The following is a 24,129-nucleotide window of genomic DNA, read 5'->3' as shown; positions in this document are numbered from 1 at the left end:
TTTTGGGTTTGGGCTGGTCTTTTAATATTGATATAGCTCCTGCTGGCTGCATATTGCCCTGGTGATTTTGTTTTTTCCCCCACCACCTTTGTTAGAATAATTGTGTACAGCCATTTTAAAATATTAACTGACTTAAAGTCAATCTTTCTATTTGCAAGTCAAAATATTTTCCATCATTTTGAATTTATTGCATTGAGATTCTTGTGCTTTGTACACAGTTGGGTTTGTAAAATCAATCAAGAAAGGATATGATCAATAAACTCAGTAATGATGCAGCACAAGAGTTAAATCCTCTTCAAAGACTTTCCACTAATGCTGCTCAGATTCTGGGACCCTCTTTACAATGGTGAGAAAGCCTGGGGGATTCTGGAACCCTCTTTACAATGGTGAGAAAGCGAGAAAGGAATTAGAATGTTCAAAGTTAAAATTCCAAAAATGTATAAATTATCTATTGTTCAGTGAGCAAGTTTGACCAGTTGTATCGAGACTTGTATCTTTCAATTTCAAAGTCATCCAGCTTTTTTAAGCGTTAATCTACATTGTATTGATGGTGGGAGTCTGTTCAACATACAGTAAACTCTTGTTTAAACGGCACTTAATCATCCGGAATACTTTAATAACCGCCAAAATAGATAACCGGTAATCTTGCCGAATCCATCCAGCACTCGTTTTGCCGAGTCCGAGTCTCCCATGGTGGCTGAGTTAGTCAGTGGTTTTTATTTTTGTTTGTGTTAAAAATTGCCTTGGTAGGTATACCTTTCTGTCATCCAGAATTTTTCATCAACCGGCACCATCCTGGGCCCATGGGTGCCGGATAAGAAAGAGTTTACTACCCTGGGAAGGAGAACTTCTTTTGCTTGAAGCTTGCCTATATCTTGGCCTGTGATCAATTTATTTTAACTAACCTTACAAAAAGCAGATGCAATAGGAACAGATGTCTGAAAAAGAAATGAGCCTAGTGCCTGCTGGGAACAAAGACCTGAGAAATTGTAGTAGAATACCAACAGTTTAATTCCCACAGCTGAATGCATGCTCTGCCAAATCTGGTTCATCGAGAAGTGGTTAACTGTGAGTACAACTTCTGTGTGCAAGGGACCAAGTTTCAAGTGATGAAACTATCAGACAGTTGTATGCACAGGAGAAACAGAGTAAAGCTTCTCAAATGTTTTCCTAACATCTCTCTATTTAAAAGTATCTATTTGATACTTATGGACTGAATTACAGGTATTTTAAACAAAATACTGTTCTATGAATAAATAAAATTTTCCTGTAAATTTAAGTGGGAAAGTAAACACAGTGGAAACGATTGAATGTATTTTTGCCCTCAGGGTTTGAAGGGAGGGGCCTGGTAGCACCTAGGGGCGGGAGTGAATGATCTGCAAATTTGGCAGCATTGGGCAGGGCACAGGCCGAAGAGTGTGGCCTGAATCACTCTTGGCTGTAGTCGACAAATATTCAAGCACAAATAACATTAAATACCAGCCTCAAGCCCAGATGACCTGGGGATGCAGAGGGGGAGGGGGCAGTATTGTGTTGGGGGAAATGGCAGGTAAGTATGGGCTGGCCTGATGGCTGGAAACTGGTGAGCCACAAACTCAAACCCAAGGCCCTTGACAGGGAAGTGAAATTTAGAAACATTTCCAACATAAAGTGCAATTTTATGGGTGATATTTTTGCAATTTAAAATACTTTTTCACAGTTATTTTTTTTTTTTTTAAGCTGTGTGTAGTTGACTAGTTGAGCAAAATTAATGGAAGATTTTTTTGTGTAGTCTTTTGAGCAACTATTGGTGTCCTTTGTAAAAAAAAAAAAAAAAAAAAAATTACCAAATTAGAATTAATAAAAATCAATTAATTTGCATATCCAATTGGGGAAGGAATTTAAATTGAGGTGGAATAAATTCTAAGTACAACATAAAAATGTGATGTATACAGGCAGGATACCAGGAGTTTGACAAAGTACACTAGAGGTATTGCTTTAATGATTTGTGTAGTTTCCCCAGAGACACTTATGGGAAAATTCATACTAACACAGTGCAGGGTGTCCTTCTGATGTTTGGATTAAGGCACTTGTAACATAGGAGAATAGAGGGAGTCTTTAGTCTGTGTTCACCTGAACTAGAAGTCCTTATGTTGACATGGTTCCAAAACTGGAAGTATTCCAGTCCCCAGCACTGATCTCACTCATCTTGCTTGATCAGTATAGAAATACCTGGATGCTTTCCACTCCAAAAACTGGTAAGGCTGAGCTGTTTAAAACCATGAGTTGTATCGCTTTGAATCATATACATACCTTTTCTAAAAATATTTGGTTAACAAGTTTTAAGAAAAACATACAAAAATGCAAAAAATAGCACAGATCCTGGCAACTGGGAGTAATAAAGAACAAAAGGTGACAAAACAGAGCTACAAAAAGTATGAAAAGAAATTTGCAAAGGATATCAAAATCAGCATTTTTTTTTACAATTATACCTGTATTAGGAAAAAGCAGGTGGTCATGAGCAATGTGGGCCCCTTAAATTGATAACGGTGAGATGTGCGGGTTAGGTTGATTGGCTATGATAAATTGACCCTTAGTGTTAGGGGGATTAAATACGTGGTGTTAGGGGGATAGGGTGGGATATGTGTTGGTGCAGGCTCGATGGGCCGAAATGGCCTCTATCTGCACTGTGGGGTTTCTGTGATTCTGTGTGATTGTAAATGATAAGGAAATGGCAGACATGTTGAATAATTACTCTGCATCAGTATTTACAGTAGAGGAAGAGCATGCCGGACATTCCAAGGAAACTAAGATTGAATCAGACACAAACTCACGAAAATTAACAAGCAAAATAACTGAAATGAAGCAAATTTTGGCACTAAAGAGTTAAAATCCTGTGAATTTGTCAAAGTAGAAATTTGAGAGGGGGAAACCAGGGAATTATAGACAAGTTAGCCTAACATCCGATTCCAACTGAACTTCCACCCTTCAGGTTTCGGATCCACCCAGGATTACAAATATCTCCTCGATATTCATCGTTCCTCAAACTACTGCTCTTGCCACATCTTGAGATCCACGCTCAAAGCCATGCGCCGCCACATGAACAACCTCGACCTCTCTCTTCAGCAGCACCGACGCACTCTATTTCAAAGCTGTCCAGGTCCACAGTTCCATTTCATCCTTTGACTCATCCGACGCTTCAACAAAACTTTTTTTTCTTCCTTTCTGATGTCAAGGATCACAAGCTTCATCAACTCTTGGACACCAACGCCCCTCCAGAACCTTCTTCCCAGTTACTTTCCTCTGATTCCATCCCTTCTTCCAATCTCACCCCCTGCCGTGTTTTCACTATCCCCTGACCCCGAACGATCAGTCCTCAGCAAAGGCCTGAGCTTCATCCCCTTATGCCCCCATCTGAATGAATTTCGAGCTCGGCACGATGCCGAGCTCTTCTTCCTTCGTCTCCATGCCCACTTCTCTGGCCAGGAGTCTTCCCCCCGCACGGCTGATCCTTTCTCCCGCTTTCTAAATTCTCGTTCTACTTGGACCCCTCCCTCTGGCCTCTTACCTTCTCTAGGTCTTTTCATTGCTAACTGCCGACGTGACATTGGCCGTCTCCATTTCTCTGCTCCCCTCTCTCACTCCAACCTACCTCCCTCTGAACTTGCAGCACTCCGTTCTCTCCAACCCCAACATTATCATTAAACCTGCTGATAAGGGTGGTGCTGTTGTTGTTTGGCGAACCGACCTCTACCGTGCGGAAGCTGAACGCCAACTCTCCAACACCTCCTCCTATCTCCGCCTGGACCATGACCCCACTAGCAAACATCAAGCCATTGTTTCCAAGTGTGTCACTGACCTCATCTCCTCTGGAGATCTTCCCTCCATGGCCGCAACCTCATAGTCCCCCAACCCCGCACAGCCCGCTTCTACCTCCTTCCCAAGATCCACAAACAGGACTGCCCTGGTAGACCCATCATTTCAGCCTGTTCTTGCCCCACGGAACTTATCTCTTCCTATCTCGACTCTTTTTTCTCCCCTTGTCCAGTCTCTTCCCACCTACATTCGCGACTCTTCCGACACCCTCCGTCACTTTTCCAGTTTCCTGGCCCCAACCGTCTCCTTTTCACTATGGACGTACAATTCCTCTACACTTCCATCCCCCACCAGGATGGCCTTCGGGCGCTCCATTTCTTCCTTGAACAGAGGCCCAACCAGTCCCCATCCACCACCACCCTCCTCCGCCTGGCTGAACTTCTCACATTGAACAACTTCTCCTTTGACTCCATTCACTTCCTCCAAATTAAAGGTATTGCTATGCCTGCCTGTTCATGGGATATGTGGAACATTCTTTGTTCCAGTCCTACTCAGGTCCCCTCCCTCACCTCTTTTTCCCGGTACATCGATGACTGTATTGGTGCCGTTTCCTGCACTCGCCCTGAACTAGATAAGTTCATTCACTACTTCCAATTTCCACCCTTCCCTCACCTTCACATGGTCCATCTCAGACTCTTCCCTTCCCTTCCTTGACTTCTCCGTCTCCATTTCTGGCGATCGGCTTTCGACAAACATCCACTACAAGCCCACCGACTCCCACAGCTACCTGGACTACACTTCCTCCCACCTTCCTTTCCACTGTCCAGGGCCCCAAACACCCCTTCCAGGTGAAACAGCGATTTACTTGTACTTCTTGCAATTTAATATACTGTATTCGCAGCTCACGATGTGGTCTCCTCTACATTGGGGAGACCAAACGCAGATTGGGCGAACGCTTTGCGGAACACCTCCGTTCAGTCCGTAAGGGTGACCCTGAGCTTCCGGTCGCCTGTCACTTTAATTCACCGCTTCACTCCCACTCTGATCTCTCTGTCCTCGGGCTATTACATTGTTCCAATGAAGCTCAACGTAAACTCGAGGAACAGCACCTCATCTTTCGATTAGGCACTTTATAGCCTGCCGGACTCAACATAGAGTTCAATAATTTCAGATAATAATCCCTGCCCCCATTTTTCATGCAGTATGATTTTGCCATTCCCATTTGCAACATTTTCACAGCATGTTCTTTCAATTCCTTCCTCCCCTCCTAACCCACCCCCCTGTCTCTGCACTTGCTTAATATTTGTTACATTTCCAGCTTTTTCCAGTTCTGATGAAGGGTCCCAGACCTGAAACATTAACTCTGTTTCTCTCTCCACGGATGCTGCCTGGCCTGCTGAGTATTTCCAGCATTTTCTGTTGTTATTTCAGATTTCCAGCATCCGCAGTATTTTGCTATTATATTAGCTTAACATCTGTTGTCGGGAAATTACTAACGTCTGTTGTCGGGAAATTACTAGAGTCTATAATTAAGGATAGAGTGACTGAACACCTTAAATTTACAGCTGATCAGAAAGAGCCAGCATAGATTTGTGAAAGGTAGGTCATGCCCGACAAACCAGACTGAATTTTTGGAAGACATGACTAAGTAGTGGATAGGGGAATGTCTGTGGGTGTTATATATATGGACTTCCAGAAGACATTCGATAAGGTCCCTCATAAGAGACTTTTAGCTAAGGTTGAAGCTCATGGAATTGAAGGCAAATTATTGACCTAGCTAGCAAATTGACAGAGGAGCAGAAGACAGAGTAGGGATAATGGGCCGGTACTCTAATAGGCAGGTTGTGACTAGTGGTGCCCCGCAGGGATCTGTGCTGGGTCCTCAACTATTCACTGTATTTATTAACGACTTAGATGATGGGATAGAGTCACATTTCCAAGTTTGCCGATGACAATGATAGGCGTCATTATGAGCAGTGTAGATGGAAGCATAATCTATTAAGATCCCTTTGTAATTTTATGTGAATAAACAAAACTGTGGCAAATGGATTTCAGTGTAGGCAAGCGTGAGGGGGTTGACGTATGAGGAAAGGTTAAGTAGGTTGGGCCTCTACTCATTGGAGTTCAGAAGAATGAGAGGCGATCTTATCGAAACATATAAGATTGTGAGGGGGCTTGATCGGGTGGATTCAGTGAGGATGTTTCCACTGATGGGTGAGACTAGAACTAGGGGGCATAATCTTAGAATAAAGGGCTGCCCTTTCAAAACTGAGATGAGGAGAAACTTCTTCACTCAAGAGGGTAGTAAATCTATGGAATTTGCTACCCCAGAGAGCTGTGGAAGCTGCAACGTTAAATAAATTTAAAACGGAGATAGACAGTTTCCTAGCAGATAAGGGAATTAGGGGTTACGGGGGAGAGGGCAGGGAAGTGACGAGAGTCTAGGTTCGGATCAGCCGGTGATCCTATTGAATGGTGGAGCAGGCCCGAGGGGCTGTATGGCCTACTCCTGCTCCTACTTCTTATGTTCTTATGTCATCCACTTTGGACCTAAAAAAGGATAGAACAGGGTACTTTCTAAATGGTGAAAAGCTAAAAACTGGAGGTCCAGAGACTTGCAGGCAGGGGCGGCTCTATGTACGTAGATCATTAAAATGTCATGGACAGCGACAAAAAAAAAAATCAAAAAGGCTAATTGAACACTGGGCTTTATATTTAGAGGACTAGAATACAGGGGGTGGGTGGGGAAGGTAGAAGTTATACTACAGCTAGACAAAGCCCTGGTTAGACCACACCTGGAGTACTGTGTTCAGTTCTGGGCATCACACCTTCGGAAGGATATATTGGCCTTGGAGGTGTGCAGCACAGAATTACCAGAATGATACCTGGACTTCAAGGGTTAAATTACGAGGAGCAATTACACAAACTAGGGTTCCCTGGAATTTAGAAGGTTAAGGGATGATCTGATCGAAGTTTAAGATATTAAGGGGAACAGAGAGGGTAGATAGACAGAAACTATTTCCGCTGGTTGGAGAGTCTAGGACTAGGGGACATAGCCTAAAAATTAGAGCCAGGCCTTTCAGGAGTGAAGTTAGGAAACAGTTCTACAAGCAAAGGGTGGTAGAAGTTTGGAACACTCTTCCACAAACTGCAGTTGCTGCTAGGTCAATTGCTAATTTTAAATCTGAGATAGATAGATTTTTGTTAATCAAAAGGTATTAAGGGATATGGGTCAAAGGCGGGTACATGGAATTAAGTTGCAGATCAGCCATGATCGTATTGAATAGTGTAACAGGCTCAAGGGGCTAAAATGGCCTAATCCTGTTCCTATGTTACAAACATACCCCATCTTGACTTGTAATTTCTGTGTAATTCTATGTCCAACACAAAAACAGACTTCAGCCTAACCAGGCCATGTTGGTGTTTATCCTCCATTGAAGCAGTAATATTAATCCATGTGCCTGCCTGGTTCCCATATCCCCTTCAACCACCTATCAAACAATGTTAACATCGTCTCTGCTTAAATCATCATCATCACTGGTAGTGTTTTCCACAGCCTCACAACTGTTTGTTTAAAAAAATATATATATTCTCCTGTTGGGTTCTAAATTTCTTGCATTTAATCTTGCACATAGGTCCCCTCATTCTAGATCTTCAATCACAGGAAACAATCTTGTCTCTATCTACTCTGTCCTATTCCTTCACAATGTTAAATTGCTGGATTGAAATTCATTGTAAAATTAACGTCACAACTTCACTCTTTATAAAAAGATATTTAAATACTTTGTACCATTACAAACAATATACCCGAGTGATCCAACCAGTTCAAAATCCAAGGTCAGGAGGAAAAATTACTTCATTTCTGTGCTGCACAGTAAACCTCAAAGTTGAGAGAGCTGGTACCACTTCCTATTTTATTAATTTGACAATACTATATCAGTGCCTTATTGGGTATTCAGTACCGACCTCTCCCTCTTGAACATATTTTAAAATACATAAGTACAAATAACGTACCAAAGTTATTCTACACTAAGAATGATTTTCCAGGCAGGGTGATAGAGGTTAAAAGAAAAATTAGAGGGCGGGGTGGGGGGGTGTGGAAGCATAGGGTGGTTTTGGAGGAATGAATTAAGATGGGCTGAATGGCCGCCCTCCTCGGTAAGTATCGTGTAATCAGTTTTGGCTTGTTCTAGCAGAGCCGGCACGGGTGTAATGGGTCCAATGGACCTCCTTCTGTGCTCAAATCTTGGATGTCCGCAAGACCTATAAATGTGATGTCACATGTAACTGACGCAATAATACATTAACAGGATTTACATTACGCAATTGATTTGGGCTTGTAAACAAACCAACTTTGTTCTGTAAAACACTCCCTATCAAGCATCAATCAATTACTCAATAAAAAGGTAAGCAAATTTGCCACTTAAGGAAAAACACAAAAACATATATTCAGGATTTCAACATTAAACGGGTTTTCTCCCAAGTAAACGTGGAGCCGAAAGTCATCTTATTTTTACCCAATAATCTGACTCATTATTTTTGTAATTAATTGACGAAACGGCGCCGTGCGGAGGTCGCCATGTTGCACGGCATCCTGATTCAGGAAGCTTTGCGCTGTACGGCAATACTCTCACTGATGGGCGACACCATCTTGTACGGCATTCCACCGCCGTTGACAACGAACGCTGCGCCCTCACCTGGGAAACGGAGAACTCTTGATCAAACATGGCGAGGCTAAGTGAGCATGGGATTCGCCTCAGTGCGGTAAGCTTAAAAATAACGAAACAACCCCCGGAATCAGACGAGGATGAATTACACATCTGCCAAATGACGCTGACGATGTTTTATTTTGCTCTTCAGATGAGCCCCACCTACTTACACACGAACTCGACCAGTCACACCTGGCCTTTCAGCGCAATCGCCGAACTCATAGGTAAGGAACCGCAGTAGCGTGTCATTCTCCTCTTTTAGTAGCATATCCCGGTGACCGAGTCCTATGCTGATCCCAACCCGAATTCGGCACCTTCAAATTTCACATTTAATTATTTAATTCGGTCCAAAGTCTCAACTGCAGCGACAACCAAACTTGTACTAGGGTGCGGGATCGGCTCGCTGACTGATGGATGGCTCAGCCAATCGGGCGGTGGCTCCGCCATGTTGGGGTGGGTTCATCAATGAGGCCTCGGATTGACGTTTCTGTCGTGCAGTCAGTGAGCTGACGACGGGGTGTGAGTACTTCATTGGGCTAAACGTTTGATTAGCATCGGTACCAGCCAATTGGATTTGAACTAACTGCCATTAACGCCCGTGAGGTGACGCGAGGCCGAGTAACAGAAGCAGCGACCAATGAGGGTTGCCGGTTGTGTTTGGCGGACTCCAGTTGGCGCGGGGAAAAGAACGAGCAGGTTAGGTTGAGCAGTGAATAAAGGAGTTGGGTGACTATCTGCGGGGATTGAAAGGCCGTTGCCCGCAGCGGGCGAACAGTGGCAGCGCTTGGTGTCGGCTGGCGTCTCTCCAGCGCCCTGACCGCAGCCTGCGCCGCTTTTTTGATGGGTTTGTAGTTATCAGCCAATCACAGGGCGCAACGGAATCACAACAAACACCGCGTGACAATGGGCGCGAGCCTGAGACTTCCGGGTTGGGGCCAGCCTCGGGAGCACGCGGGGCAATGTCATTGGGCGGCTTGGGCCAAGCCGTGACGCGGGCCTGAGGGAGGTGTCAGCGGGCAGCATTGGAATGGGGAAAGAGGAACTGTGTTGAAAGGAGGAAGCTTTTATGAGAGGCACTTGAGGTTCAAAGTGCTCTCTAGTCAAAGCAGAAATTTCGTTGAAAGTTTTTGTTTAAATCGTCAGTTTATTACCAGCATATGGAGATGCCTGTGTTGGATTGGGGTGGACAAATGTAGGAAGTCACACAACACCAGGTTATAGTCCAACAGCTTTATTTGATAATCACAAGCTTTCGGAGCGCTCCGAAAGCTTGTGAATTCAAATAAAGCTGTTGGACTATAACCTGGTGCTGTGTGACTTCCTACATATTACCAGCATAGTAGACCTTTGAATCGGTCTCCCATTCGGTTAGGCTACTCCATTGATGTCAATTATTACAAAAGTATTTACGGCACAGAATCAGGCCATTCTGCTCCCTCGTGGACGTAAAAGATCCCATGGCACTATTTCAAAGAAGAGCAGGGGAGTTATCCCAGGTGTTCTGGCCAATATTTACCCCTCAATCAACATCACTAAAAAAACTGATCATCTGGTCAGTATCCCAATTGTTCTTTGTGGGACCTTGCTGTGTGCAAATTGGCTGCTGTGTTTTCTACATTACAGCAGTGACTACACTTCAAAAGTACCTCATTGACTAAAGCGCTTTGGGACGTCCAGTGGTGTGAAAGGCGCTATATATATGCAAGTCTTTCATTCGGCCTCCTCCCAATCCTATTATTTAACCCTGTCATTTATGAAGATTACCTTTACATGTGCCTTTGTCATCTCTGGACTTTTTTTTTCTAATGCCCTCCATGCTGGCCTTCGTCTCCTTTTAACTAGTCCCAAAAAAAACATATCAGGTCCCATAGGCCCATCACCACTGTCCTCACTGATCTTCCAGTCCCCCTCACCATTACATTTAAAATTGTCTTCAAATACCTCTATTACTTTGTGCCATGTTATCTCTGCAACATTGTCCTGCCTTATCTCCCCTCCCACACCCATTCGGTCTTGACTGTCACTCTTTATGCATCACTCCCTCCCTTTACCCCACCATTGGTAACAGAGCCTTCAGCTGCCTCAGCCCTTCGCTTGAACTACCTGTACCTTCCTAAACAACCTCAACCTTTCCTCTTATCAGAGAGAGCTATACACTGAATGGGGAAGTGCTGAGAGTTAAACACTGGCTGAGGTGCCTTTACCTATTGAACTTGCAAAGGGGGAACTCGCTTTATTTTAAAAGAAAAGGACCATTTCTGATGAATTTGTCAACCTTGCTTTGTGTTTGGCAAGGTTGTTGATCCAGTGAAGTTTTGCACCTGTGGGCTGACAGTTGGTTAATTTGATAATTGTAACATTAAGGTACCGAGTATACCAAATGTAACATTTTTTTGATCATTTGATGGAAGGCACCTGGAGTAAGGGGGAACCCTGGATGTGAATTTCACAGCTTCACAATTCTCCGTTTACAATCGGGGCATGTCTTTTCTAATCTCTGCTATGCCTATGTACCCCACATTCCTATGTCCATTCATGTGCATTTTGGCTGCAATCGGACCTGAACCTATTCTGTCTTTGTTATCTCTTAGCTGCTGTCGGGCCCTCCTCTCCTGGCTCCTCCCTGTCATGTCGCCCAGTCATGCCAGCTTTCATTACTTTCCTCTTGGGTACTTTTTACCCCCAATCCCTACCCTAACCCATCACTGCCTTCCTATCCAATTAGTCCCACTCCCCTGCTCTTTACCCATAGCGATGCAAATGTTTCTTTTTCAATAATACATCCAGTTTCCATTTGAAAGTTACTACTGATTCTGCTTTCACCACCCTTTCAGACAGTGCTTTCCAGATCATCATAACTCGATGTGTTTATAAAAAAAAATCAAAAAAAAATCATCTCCAGCCTGGTTCTTTTGCCAATGATCTTAAATCTGTGTCCTCTGGTTATCAACCTTCCTGCTAGTGGAACAGTTTCTCAAAACTCATGATTTTGAACACCTCTATTAAATCGCCCCTTAACCATCTCTGCTGTGAGGAGAATCATCCCAGCTTCCCTAGTGTCTCCACAGAACAACAACTTGTATTCATATAGCGCCTTTAACGTAGTAAAACGTCCCGAGACACTTCACAGGAGCATTATCAAACAAAATTTGACACCGAGCCACATAAGGAGATATTAGTTCAGAAGGGTCAAGGAGGTAGGTTTTAAGTAGCATCTTAAAGGAGGAAAGAGAGGTAGAATTCCTCATCCCTGGTATCATTCTAATAAATCTCCTCTGCATCCTCTCTAAGACCTTGACATCCTTCCTATAATGTGGTGCCCAGAATTGAACATGATATTCCAGCTGAGGCCTAACCAGTGATTTATAAAGGTTTAACATAACCTCTTTGCATTTGTACTCTATGGGCAGGATTTTCATTGGGCCGTGGAGGCGGTATTGGAGGCGTGTGGGGGGCTTAAAATCCTGAAATCGGGGGGCACGAACCCATCCCGCCTCCGTGCCAGTTTCAAAGGAGGCGGGTACCCGACCCGCACTGGGACCCGCCTCCCTGAGACGGGAAGGGGATTAGTGCCAATTAACTGCCTGTTAACAGGTAGTTAACAGGCAGTTTTTAGTCTAACCCCTATTTTCATTCTTGAAGTGTGGGATTCCCGACAGCTCCAAACCACGGCAATTAGCGAGTCGGGCTGAAGGGCTTGGAGGGGTCGAGATGTCCAGTGTTCAGGTGAGTGATGGGTGCATGAGTGCAGAGGTAAGTGTGTTTGGTGTGTTTAAAGAAGTTTTACTTACCTTTACAGCCTTCCTTCCTTCAGGTCTCGGAAGTCCCTCATCTCACCGGCACAGAAAGCAGAATGGCCGCGATCTGTCAAAAATTGCAGCATTCAGCTTTCTGTTCCAGAGATCTCTCTAAATCATCCTGAGAGGAAGGAATTAACTTGGAGTACAGATTGTTAGTGTTTGACAGCTTCAAACAGCTGTCAAACGCTGATATTTCATCTGTTAAAAGGTCTTGACAGATGAAATATCAATCTGTGACGTCACCTGTTGCCGGGTGGCCCTTAATTGGCCTGCTGAGCCCGCTGGGTGGGCTCAACAAGGTCAATCAAGTCAAAATCACGTGGGTTGGCTACCCCGAAAGTTGTAGTCCTGCCTCCTCAATGAAAATCCAACCCTATGCCTCTATTTATAAAGCCCAGGATCACGTATGTTTTTTTTAAACAGCCTTCTCAACCTGTCCTTCCACCTTCAAAGATTTGTATATGTGAACCCCCCCCCCCCCCCCCCAGGTCTCTCTGTTCCTGCATTCCCTTTAAAATTGTACCATATCGTCTCCTCATTCTTCCTTCCAAAATACATCACTTCACACTTCTCTGCATTAAATTTAATCTGTCATGTGTCTGCCCATTTCACCAGTCTGTCTGTCCTCCTGAAGTCTGCTACTATCCTCATTGTTTACTACATTTCCAAGTTTTGTGTCTTCTGCAAACTTTGAAATTTTGCCTTCAGTGTTCCCCACTGAAGTATATTTAACCTGTTATGTACCTTTTTTTAAGTTGACATCTGTCCTGTTGAGAATTTTTATTTTACCAAAGTCCAGGTCATTAATATATATCAAAAAGACATGTGGCCCTAATACCAACCCCTGGGGTACGCCACTTTATACTTCCCTCCAGTCTGACAAACAACTGTTCACCACTACTCTGCTTCCTGTTTCTTAGCCACGTTGCCACTGCTCCTTTAATCCAATGGACTTCAATTTTGCTAACAAATCCATTATATGGCACTTTATTGAACGCCTTTTGGAAGTCCGTATACACAACTGCTCTACCTTCATCAACCCTCTCATTTACTTCATAAAAGAACTCAATCAAGTTTGTCAGACACGATTTGCCTTTAACAAATCCGCGTTGACTCATTTATTAACCCATGTTTTTCCAAGTGATAATTTAGTCCCAGATTATGGTCTCTAGAAGTTTCTGCACCATCGACTGGCCTACAGTTACTGGATTTATTCCTCTCCCCTTTTCTTCCCTCGAGAATGTTCGCTCATGAACAAGGTCGTTGTCATCTAGGGCCTTATTGTGGATGATTGCATTGACATCCTGGCTTTGACTGAAACTTGCCTTATGGGTGACAATGCCTGCCTGACTGTACATTCAACCATTTGCTCCACACAAACTGCTGCAGTGGCAGTGTGGTCCTTATCAGTGTGTACTGTACATGTTCAGGGGAAAACAATGAGACACTCGTCAGCTGTACAATACCAGGCAGGAGTGAATCAAAAGAAAAACACTGCGTATGCTCGAAATTTGAAATAAAAACATAAAATGCTGGAAACACTCAGCAAGTCAGGTAGCATCTGTGGAGCGAGAAACACAGTTAACATTTCAGGTCGATACCTGAATTAATGAATCAATCTCTTATCCACTGTACATGTACAGGAGCTGACACTGAAACACACTGTACATGTACAGGAGCTGACACTGAAACACACTGTACATGTACAGGAGCTGACACTGAAACACACTGTACATGTACAGGAGCTGACACTGAAACACACTGTACATGTACAGGAGCTGACACTGAAACACACTGTACATGTACAGGAGCTGACACTGAAACACACTGTACATGTACAGGAGCTGACACTGAAACACACTGTACATGTACAGGAGCTGACACTGAAACACACAAGCTTTACAATACTAGGCAAAATTGTATCATTGCCTTTTACCTAGTGTGTACTGTACTATACTGGTCCACACCCCACACTGAGCGATGCAAATAAGCTGCAAGCAAATTTCAAAGCTCAGCTGGCAGATTCAGCACGGCTGTAAACACCTAATCTTTCAGATTAGAGAAAGCACGGTTTCAGTGGAGGACCTGAAGCCTGCAGTCATCTCCTCTTCAAGTTGGAACATGGTGGACAAGTTAGAGAAGTCACGGTTCATTCTCAGCAGAAACTTTCCCTCAGATAATCCCCTCAAATTGTGACAGTCCTAACTGCACCCACCTTCCGGAGATCACCTGGCACCATCCTATCCGCCAACAACCTGTGGCGCCAGATACAAGGAAATAAGGACAGACTTAAAACCCAAGGTGAGAACAGCCCGAATTGAATACAACTATGAATTCTCTATGTCCCCAGCAAAATGTTTACTCTTTCATCCCAGTCAATCCTCCTGGTATGGCCCCCATCTTTGCTCTCAAGTCCAAGGGGTGCACACTTGAGTTTATCTGACAACTGGTTTAGCGATCCATCACCCAATCTGGCTGGACCACATCAAGTACTATTGGGCCTCACTCTTCTCTACCAAAACTGCCCACCATGGGATCAACCTGGAGAGCAAATATAACTCCACTCCTGACTTCTTTTCTCCACTCCCAACTGTCTCCATAAACCCCTCTCCCCTATCCCTCTACTCTTGCTTCCAACAACAAATATGAAGACCTCATGGGTTTCATTATCACTAAAATTGAAACCATGCATTCGGCTGCTTCTGCTGCTTCCCCCCAGGCTCCCCTTTGCTCTAGCCCTGGTCCTTCATCTTTCTCTAGTTTCTGTCCTATCTCCCGTCAACCCCTCTCCGAGCTTGTCCATAAGAGCCTACTTCTGCTCCTTTGCCCCCATTCCGACTAAACTGCTGACCACCCAGCTTCCCTTCCTGGTCCTCATGTGCTGATATTGTAGATGATTCCTACTCCTTGGGCATTATCCCATTTCCTTTCAAAACCACCAACATCACCCCCTCTCAAAAATCCCACCCTTGACCCCTCTTTTCAGACCACCACCCATCTCTAATCTCCTTTCCTCTACAAAGTTCTTAAACATGTTGGGGGAAAAATTAGGTATTGTCCATTTTGGGGAGATAATATCGGCCGGGCGCAAAGTTTAGCGTCCGGCGCTAATTATCGCCTCCGACTGTAAAATTTGCCTCTATCGCCCCTTGAGATAAATCAGGCGCTACACACCTCTCAAGGCACAAACGTCGGTGCGCGAGGCTCTACCTCAGAATGCTACCGAAGCTCAGGCGATGTCAGTTACCATAGAAACCAGACAGACTGGCGCCGCCCAGTTCTTAAAGGGGAGGGGCCATCTTGCTGGTCAGCCACTCCCTGCTCATTGCAACCTTGAATCTCGGCTTGGAGAGACCTCTAAAGCAATTGTGTTGGAAGCACTAATGGATAGGCCCAGGGAAAGAGCTCGGCGCTTAGGATCCTCAAAAGTGGTGCTGAGGGCCAAAACTCCTGAGGACAGCATTAAATCTCTCCAGACGTCTCTCTCCCTCTCAACCTGCGTGTACCAAAAATTTTGCCAACAAGAAAAGGCAGGAAGCGCCCCCTTTAAATAGCGCTCCCCCAGCCCCTTCTTGACTTGAAAACGTTCCTAGTGGCAGGCGCTAAGGCAGGGGGTGCTACTCAATATTCGGTCTGGGGCGTTACACGCTTGACTGACGTCACGATCTGCAGGCGCAGGAGATCATGGCGGTAGTGTTTAGCGCTGCCGCAAAATGACTGGTCAATTTCACGAGCGGCGCTAAAATCGCCACGCTCGGGCGCTAAGTTCCTAGCGGCCCGTGCGCCCCCCAGAGGCGCTAACCAACCAAATTTTTCCCCCGTTACCTCTTCCTAAACATGTGCCCAACTTTACCACAATTTCATGTTTGAATCTCTAATCAGGTTTTGCCTCTGCCACTGCACTGTAATGGCCCTAATCAAAGTCACAAATGATATCCTCTGTGACTGGTGCACTATCCCTACTCTTCCTTCTTGACCTGTCTGTAGCCTTTGACACAGTCAACCACATCATCTTCCTCCAATGTCTTTCCTCAGTTGTCCAGCTCAATGGGATTGCCATCAGTTGGTTCTATTCTTACCTCTCTGATCGTCGTCATAGCATCTCCAGCAATGTCTTCTCTTCCCACCCCTTCACCATTAGCCGTGTCTTTTGCCCTTCCTCTTCCTCAACTACGTACTATCCCTTGGTGACATCATCCACAGACATGGAGGTCAGCTTCCACATGTATGTTGACAACACCCAGCTCTACCTCTTCACCACTTGTCTTGACCCCCTCCACTACCTCTGTGTTGTCAGATTGTTTGTCCATTATGCAGTCGTGGATGAGCCAAAATTTCCTCCAGTTAAACATTGGGAAGTCTGAAGCCATCGTCTTAGCACAAACCACAAACTCGATACCCATGCCACCGATTCAATCCCCCTCCCCGGCCACTGTCTCGGGATGAACCAGACTGTTTGCAGTCTTGACATCCTGCTTGACCAACCCCACCTGAGCTTCCAATCTCATCTACTCTCCATCATAAAGATCGCCTACTGCCACCTCTGTGACATCACCTGCCCCGCCCCTGCTTCAGCTCATGTGCTGCTGAACCCTCATTCATGCCTTTTAGTCGAGTCACCTCCAGACTTGACTATTCCAGTGCTATTCTGGCCGGCCTTCCATTGTAAATTCCAGCTCATCCAAAACTCTGCTGCCCATATCCTGATCCGAACCATGTCCTGCTTACCTATCACCCCTATTCTCACTGACCTACATTGGCTCCCAGTACCCCACTGCCTGCAATTTAAAATTTTCACCATTGTGTTTAAATTCCTTCATAGCCTTACCTTTCCTTTTCTCTGTAACCTCTAGACCTACAACTGCTCCCCCAAGAACTCTCTGTTCCTCTGTCTGGCCTTTCATGCATTTCACCCACACTTCGTCCCATCATTGATGGCCTTGCTTTCACCATCTAGGTCCCAAGCTCTGGAATTTCCTCCCTAAACCCCTCGGCCTCTCCACCGTGCTCTCCTCCTTAAAAGACACTTCTTAAAACCCACGTCTTTGACCAAGCTTTTGGCTGCCACTCCTAATACCTGTTTCTTTGGCTCAGCATCCATTTTTGTCTGTGGAACGTTTTTCTATGTTAAATGCACTATATAAGTACAACTTTCTGTTAAAATCCTTCTCAAAACTCTTCTTTTCCACCAAGCTTTCAGTCACCCCTCCTAATACCCTTCCATAGATTGGCATCTGTTCCCATATCTATTCCTACCATTTTTCTCTCCACTCAGAAAATATCCCAAGACACTTTACAATGTTAAAAGCCCCAAAATAACCCAAGTTGTGGTTGTTGAATGCCCCCATATGTCCTAGAGTAACTCAATTAAAAACATACAAGGTGAGGGGATATGACTTGAAACAACAACAATAATTTGCACTTATATAGCGCCTTTAACATAGTAAAACTTCTCAAGGCACTTCACAGGAGCGTTGTCAAGCAAAACTTGACACTGAGTCACGTGAGGCTTAACCAAAAGCTTGTTCAAAGTGGTAGGTTTTAATGGAGGAGAGAGGCGGAGAGGTTTAGGGAGGGAATTCCAGAGCTTAGGGCCTAGGCAGCTGAAGGCACGGCCGCCAATGGTGGAACATAGGAAAAAAGGGGATGCTCAAGAGGCCAGAATTGGAGGATTGTAGGGCTGGAGGAGGTTACAGAGATAGGGAGGGGCAGGGCCATGAAGGGATTTGAAAACAAGGATGAGAATTTTAAAATCAAGGAGCCAATGTAGGTCAGCGAGCTGAGTGCTGGTGGGTGAATGGGAGTTAGGATACGGGCAGCAGAATTTTGGATGAGCTCAAAGTTACAGAGGGTGTAAGGTGGGAGGCCGGCCAAAAGAGCATTGGAATAGTTGTTTGCTTGAGAAGTCAGGAGAGCATTTTAATACAGGTAGACTATCCTTTATCCGAACTTCCGAAAACCTCTAAAAACCGAAAGTTTTTTCGTTCAGCATAAGTCGTACGCCGACCCCTGCCCCCCCCCCCGCCGACGCCCCACCCCCCCGCCGACCCCCCACCCCCCCGCCGACCCCCACCCCCGACAAATTTCCCAGTCTTATAAAATACCTTCTGAAATCCGAAATTTTCCGAAAACCGAAACACGGCTGGTCCCGAGGTTTTCGGATAAAGGATAGTCTACCTGTAGTTGCTTGCTTGAGAAGTGCTCCAAAGCTGCATTCCCACAGGAAATCAATCTGCAGGGTGGGAAATCTGCATCCACCATTTTGCATGGATCCCGGAGATGATTGGCTGTGGAATGAATCTCAGCCCTGTTGGAATTACTTGTGCCCCTTTTTTGCTGTTTGCAATTGAGCCACTGTGGGATGTTCCCCATAGTTAACATTAACATAGTGTCTGGCAGGGAGGAAAATGATTCTGGTAATAAAAATTGACAGTTTTTTAAAAAGTTGTAAACTTATGAAATATGGATCTGCTGCTAGACTACAGAAAATAGATGTAACAACATAAACGCTGGAGGCTGGCTCCCGAATGCAAGCCTCCCAGAATATGAATTAAAAGAACAGTGTAAAAGCAGCTTCAAAGGAAACGCTCCAACAGTTTACAGATAATTTATAATAGACTCCGTGCATTAGCTATCTATAAAATATAGCTAATGCACAGTGAACTCTCTGGCAACAGTCTGATCTCAACCAACTGTAAATGATCTAACTGCAGTCCAAAATAACCTGTTAACACTTCTGAACACATAGAGACCATAATTCTTATATCTTTGAGCATAGCTAACCCCTTAACATCATTAAGTAGATATAGGAAGAGCACCTCTGAGTCCACTGACCTACATCCTGTAACACTTTAGTGCACACTGACCACAAACTGTGCAACGCTTCAGTGAATACTGATCTTAAATACAATACAACACAGCACAGGAACAACAAGCCATGCACCATCTATCAATAGGTAAATATTATTCATGTACGGGTTGGAGGTTGTAAGGTTTTATTTGTACCATATCAGCTTATTGGGATGTGAAAGTTAACCTGATAGTGCTCCAAGGTAGGCTCTAGTATTTCCTTGTCTTCTCTTGTTGGGAACAAGGAGCCAAGTGCTGAATCTCACCTCACTCAAAATTTCACAGCTGGCTGGCCATGAATGGAGTAGTAAGGGGTCACAGGGAGGGGGAAGTACAGTGGGCTTCCGACTGTATTACAAATACTACTGTTCTTGGAACTGCCTAAGCCTTGTTTGATGACTATGGACACTCCAGTTTTTCATAGAGAATAATAACAGGTGGGTGGATGCAATTACAAGAAAATAATACCCAGGGGTGTCATGATCTATAATACTGAAGAAGTAGTGTTTTTTTATTGCTGAGCTGAGATCATTCCCACTTTAATCAGCCACATCCTTCCATTCAGAAATGTTACTTTTAACCATAAAAATTAAATCAGTCCTGCTATGTGTGCTGTGTATTTTTTTCCCAGCTGTGAATATCAATTGATCTGCATTGATGTAATCACTACAATATTATTATAATTCAGCAGCACTGGATAGTTAGGAGATAGTATTTCTCTGCATATCAACAAATACAGTGTTTCCTTTGACAACTTTATTAGAAATGATTTAAGTTGCAAGGTATAGACAATAGTTTTTGGGGCCATACAGAATTATTTGAGAAGGGTAAGTAAAGGAACAAAAGGTAAAACTGCTCTTCCATGTAGTGCCTTTGGAGGTGATGAAGCTAATGAATGAGCTGTTAAATAGCAAATGCAGGGTTGCTAAAACAGCAGCAGACACAGTGTTAAATAAAAGCCTTAAGTCATTACCTAAGTAACTCCAATTACAAGCTGGTAGAGAGCAGTTTATCTTTGGAATTAATAACCAAGTTATCCTTGGACTAGATTTCAATGTTTTCTTACAATTTCCCTTACAATTCATAGTGAGTGGAAGTAATCATTTTGGCTGCATCAGAGTTCACCTAATGACTCTTCTCAGCAATTGGACTATGAGAGCTGACTAATTGCTAGACCAATATTTCTAATTATATCTAAGTTCAACAATTCATGCTTACAGATGGTGGCCAATCTCATTAGTGTTGACTTTGCTGCACTTACAAGGGCCAGAATAGGTGTCAGGCTTACTATTTATTACTAGGAGCAGGATTCTTTGGTTGGCTTAAGCTCCTTGTGAGGTGCCAAAAAAAAAAAAACATTTTATACTTAATTCTTTCAAAAACTGTAATTTGTAATCCGCATTGATACCTGGCTATCTGTAATTGGACTTACCAGGGCAACAATTTAGGGTTTTTCTTAACTTACAACTCCTTATACCTATTGCTGTTTTAGCAGACCTGTATTTGCTGTTACTTATCAGCTTACTGTGATCCTCGTCATGCTACATGCTAAAGAATGCCACGTAATCAGTTGGAGGGCATTTCACCGGTTAGAGAATGTAGTCTTTCAATGACTTGCAGCATATATGTAGCTTAAAGAGACTTGAAACTTAATTGCAAATCTAGGCTGTCATGTAATGTGTGAACTATTACAAGAGAAGATTATCCTTTCAAAGGGATTGGAATGTATATTTCCTTCAAAATACTCCCCATCCTTTTTTTTAAATAAGGAATTAGACTCAAGAGAATCCTGATGGATTTTTTTTTTAAACTTCAATTTTAATGTTAGCATGTTGACCCTCATGCCAGGCACTTCATGATACATGGCCACCCCACTATCGGGGGAGCGGGGAGGGGGAAGGAGCGACTGAGGAAACACGGCTGCAATTCTACATCAATCTAAGAGCTTCTTCTGGAGGGTTTTCTGGGTTTGGGCAGCTCCAGGGCCTATCCAGAGTTGTAGCCCTTTCTCTTTCTGAAGAAGCTGCTCCAGGACATCCCATCAGTGATGTCACTGGAATGATATGGAGGCAAAAGAGACCTATCCCTCCAGGGTCTCTATTCTGACAAAAAAATTGACATTCCTGTGCAAATATCAAATGAAATAATGGTGAGTACTATTATTTTTCTATACAGAATAGGAGAGTCTCTTGACTCTTCGTGATATTCTCCAATTATCTGATTTTTAATAACCGATAAAATGGCAGGTTTTCTGTTTTGTTAATGGGTTTATTCATTTATCATTGTAACTAAAAAGTTAAAGACAAACTTATCCCAGTTTATCCTGTGGCTCAGTGACTACTGAGTCATACAGACCTCGTAGGCTGTAGGTTTGATCCCTGATCTCTGCTGAGTTAACTGATCTAAGATGAACCTGCAGTACTTGAGAGAAAATAAAAGAGCCATGATTCCCACTCCGAATCGTTAGCCAATGAAAAAGTGCTTACCTGCAAACATTGGGTGAACATAGGAGTAGGCCATTCAGCTCTTCAAGCCTGCTCTGCCATTCAGTTAGATCATGGCTGATCTCTACCTCCACTCTATTTATACACTTTAGCTCCATATCCTTTGATGTCCTTACCTAACAAAAATCTATCGATCTCAGTCTTGAATGCATCAATTGACCCAGCAGCCACAGCCTCTTGCGGTAAGAATTCCAGATTTCTACTACCCTTTGTGTGAAAATGATTCCCAATTTCCCTCCCAAATAGCCTAGATTATATCCACCTCATTCTTGATTCCCGCACCAGAGGAAATGATCTGTATCTACTCTATTGAATCCTGTTAACATTTTAATCACCTCATTCAGATCACCCCTCAATCTTCAATAGTCAAAGGTGAGGATGGGATCAGGCTTGCTGTGGTGATCCTATAGTTGAACAGTTTGATGATAAGCATGCACCTGGGCGAGGTAACAGTTGTAGTACCCAAAGGCACACCCAGCCCAGTTAACCCTGCAAAGTCCTCCTCACTAACATCTAGGGACTTGTGCCAAAATTGGGGGAGCTGCCCCACAGACTATTCAAGCAACAGTCTGACATAGTCATACACAGAATCATGCCTTTCAACCAACATCCCAGATTCCTCCGTCACCATCCCTGGGTCTGTCCTGTCCCACCGACAGGACAGATCCACCAGAGGTGGTGGCACAGTGGTAGACAGTTGGGAGGGTGTGGCCCTGGGAGTCCTCAACATTGACTCTGGACGCCATGAAGTTTTGTGGCATCAGGTCAAACATTGGCAAGGAAACCTCCTACTGATTACCACCTACCGCCCTCCCTCAGCTGATTAATCATTACTTCTCCATGTTGAACACCACTTGGAAGAAGCACTGAGGGAAGCAAGGGCACAGAATGTACTCTGGGTGGGGGACTTCAATGTTCATCAACAAGGGTGACTTGGTAGCATCACTACTGACCGAGCTGGCCGAGTCCTGAAGGACATAGCTGCCAGACTGGGCCTGCGGCAGGTGGTGAGAGAACCAACACGAGGGAAAAAACTACTTGACCTCGTCCTCGTCAATCTATCAGTCGCAGATGCACCTGTCCATGTCAGTATTGGTGGTAGTGACCACCGCACAGTCATTGTGGAGACGAAGTCCCGCCTTCACACTGAGGGCACCCTTCATCGTGTTGTGTGGCACTACCACCGTGCTAAATGGGACAGATTCACAACAGATCTAGCAGCTCAAAACTGGGCATCCATGAGGCACTGTGGGCCATCAGCAGCACCAGATCTATATTCCACCACAGGCTGTAACCTCATGGCCCGGCATATCTCTCACTCTACCATTACTATCAAGCCAGGGGACCAACTGTGGTTCAATGAGGAGTGTAGAAGAGCATGCCAGGAGCAGCAACAGGCGTACCTAAAAATAAGGTGCCAACCTTGTGAAGCTACAACACAGGACTACATGCATGCTAAACAGCGGAAGCAGCATGCTATAGACAGAGCTAAGCGATCCCACAGCTAACGGATCAGATCATAGCTCTGCAGCCCTGCCACATCCAGTCGTGAATGCTGGTGGATAATGGGAGGAGGAGGCACCATCAACATCCTCAACCTCAATGATGGCAGAGCCCAGCACGTGAGTGCAAAAGACAAGGCTGGAGCGTTTGCAACCATCTGCAGCTAGAAGTGCTGAGTGGATGATCCACATTGGCCTCCTACTGAGGTCTCATCATCACAGAAGCCATTCTTTAGCCAATTCAATTAATTCCATCTGATATCAAGAAACAGCTGACTGCACTGGATACAGCAAACGTTTTGGACCCCGACAACATCCCAGTTGTTGTGCTAAAGACTTGTGCTCCAGAACCAGCTGTGCCTCTAGTCAAGCTGTTTCAGTACAGGTACAACACTGGCATCTACCTGACAAAGTGGAAAATTGCCCAGGTATGTCTTGTCCACAAAAAGCAGGAAAAATCCAATCCAGCCAATTACCGCCCCATCAGTCTACTCTCAATCATCAGTAAAGTGATGGAAGGTGTCGTTGACAGCGCTATCAAGCAGCACTTGCTCATCAATAACCTGCTCACCTATGTTCACTTTGGATTCCGCCAGGACCACTTGGCTCCAGACCTACAGCCTTGGTTCAAACGTGGACAAAAGAGCTGAATTCCAGAGGTGAGATGAGAGTGGCTGTCCTTGACTTCAAGACAGCATTTGACCGAGTGTGGCATCAAGGAGCCTAGTAAAATTGAAGTCAATGGGAATCGGGGGGGGGGGAAACTGGCTGGAGTCGCACCTAGGAAAATTGTTGTGGTTGTTGGAGGCTAATCATCTTAGCCCCAGGACATCGCTGCAGCAGTTCCTCAGGGCATTGCCCTAGGCCCAACCATCTTCAGCTACTTCATCAATGACCTACCCTCCAACATAAGGTCAGAAATGGGGAAGTTCGCTGATGATTGCACATTGTTCAGTTCCATTCGCAACTC

The 24,129-nt window shown here is 44.5% G+C and overlaps 1 protein-coding gene across 2 annotated transcripts in view; it reads left to right on the top strand.

The window, feature by feature from the left end:
* The first annotated feature begins 8,453 nt into the window (after positions 1–8,453).
* Positions 8,454–24,129, top strand: part of LOC147125130 (MORC family CW-type zinc finger protein 4) — a 169,977-nt gene continuing 154,301 nt past the window's right edge. For both annotated transcript variants that reach the window (XM_085997843.1, XM_085997832.1), the window contains exons 1-2: positions 8,454–8,559; positions 8,656–8,728. In XM_085997843.1, coding sequence (XP_085853969.1) covers positions 8,521–8,559; positions 8,656–8,728 — 112 coding nt within the window. In that variant the 5' untranslated portion in view covers positions 8,454–8,520. The remainder of the gene's footprint in view (positions 8,560–8,655; positions 8,729–24,129) is intronic.

This window comes from Somniosus microcephalus, chromosome 1 (genome assembly GCF_052327205.1).
Source record: "Somniosus microcephalus isolate GS21.2 chromosome 1, FLI_Smic_1.0, whole genome shotgun sequence".
NCBI classification, from domain to species: domain Eukaryota; kingdom Metazoa; phylum Chordata; class Chondrichthyes; order Squaliformes; family Somniosidae; genus Somniosus; species Somniosus microcephalus.
Note: the sequence above shows the minus strand (reverse complement) of the source record. Positions and strands in the feature narration are given on the sequence as shown.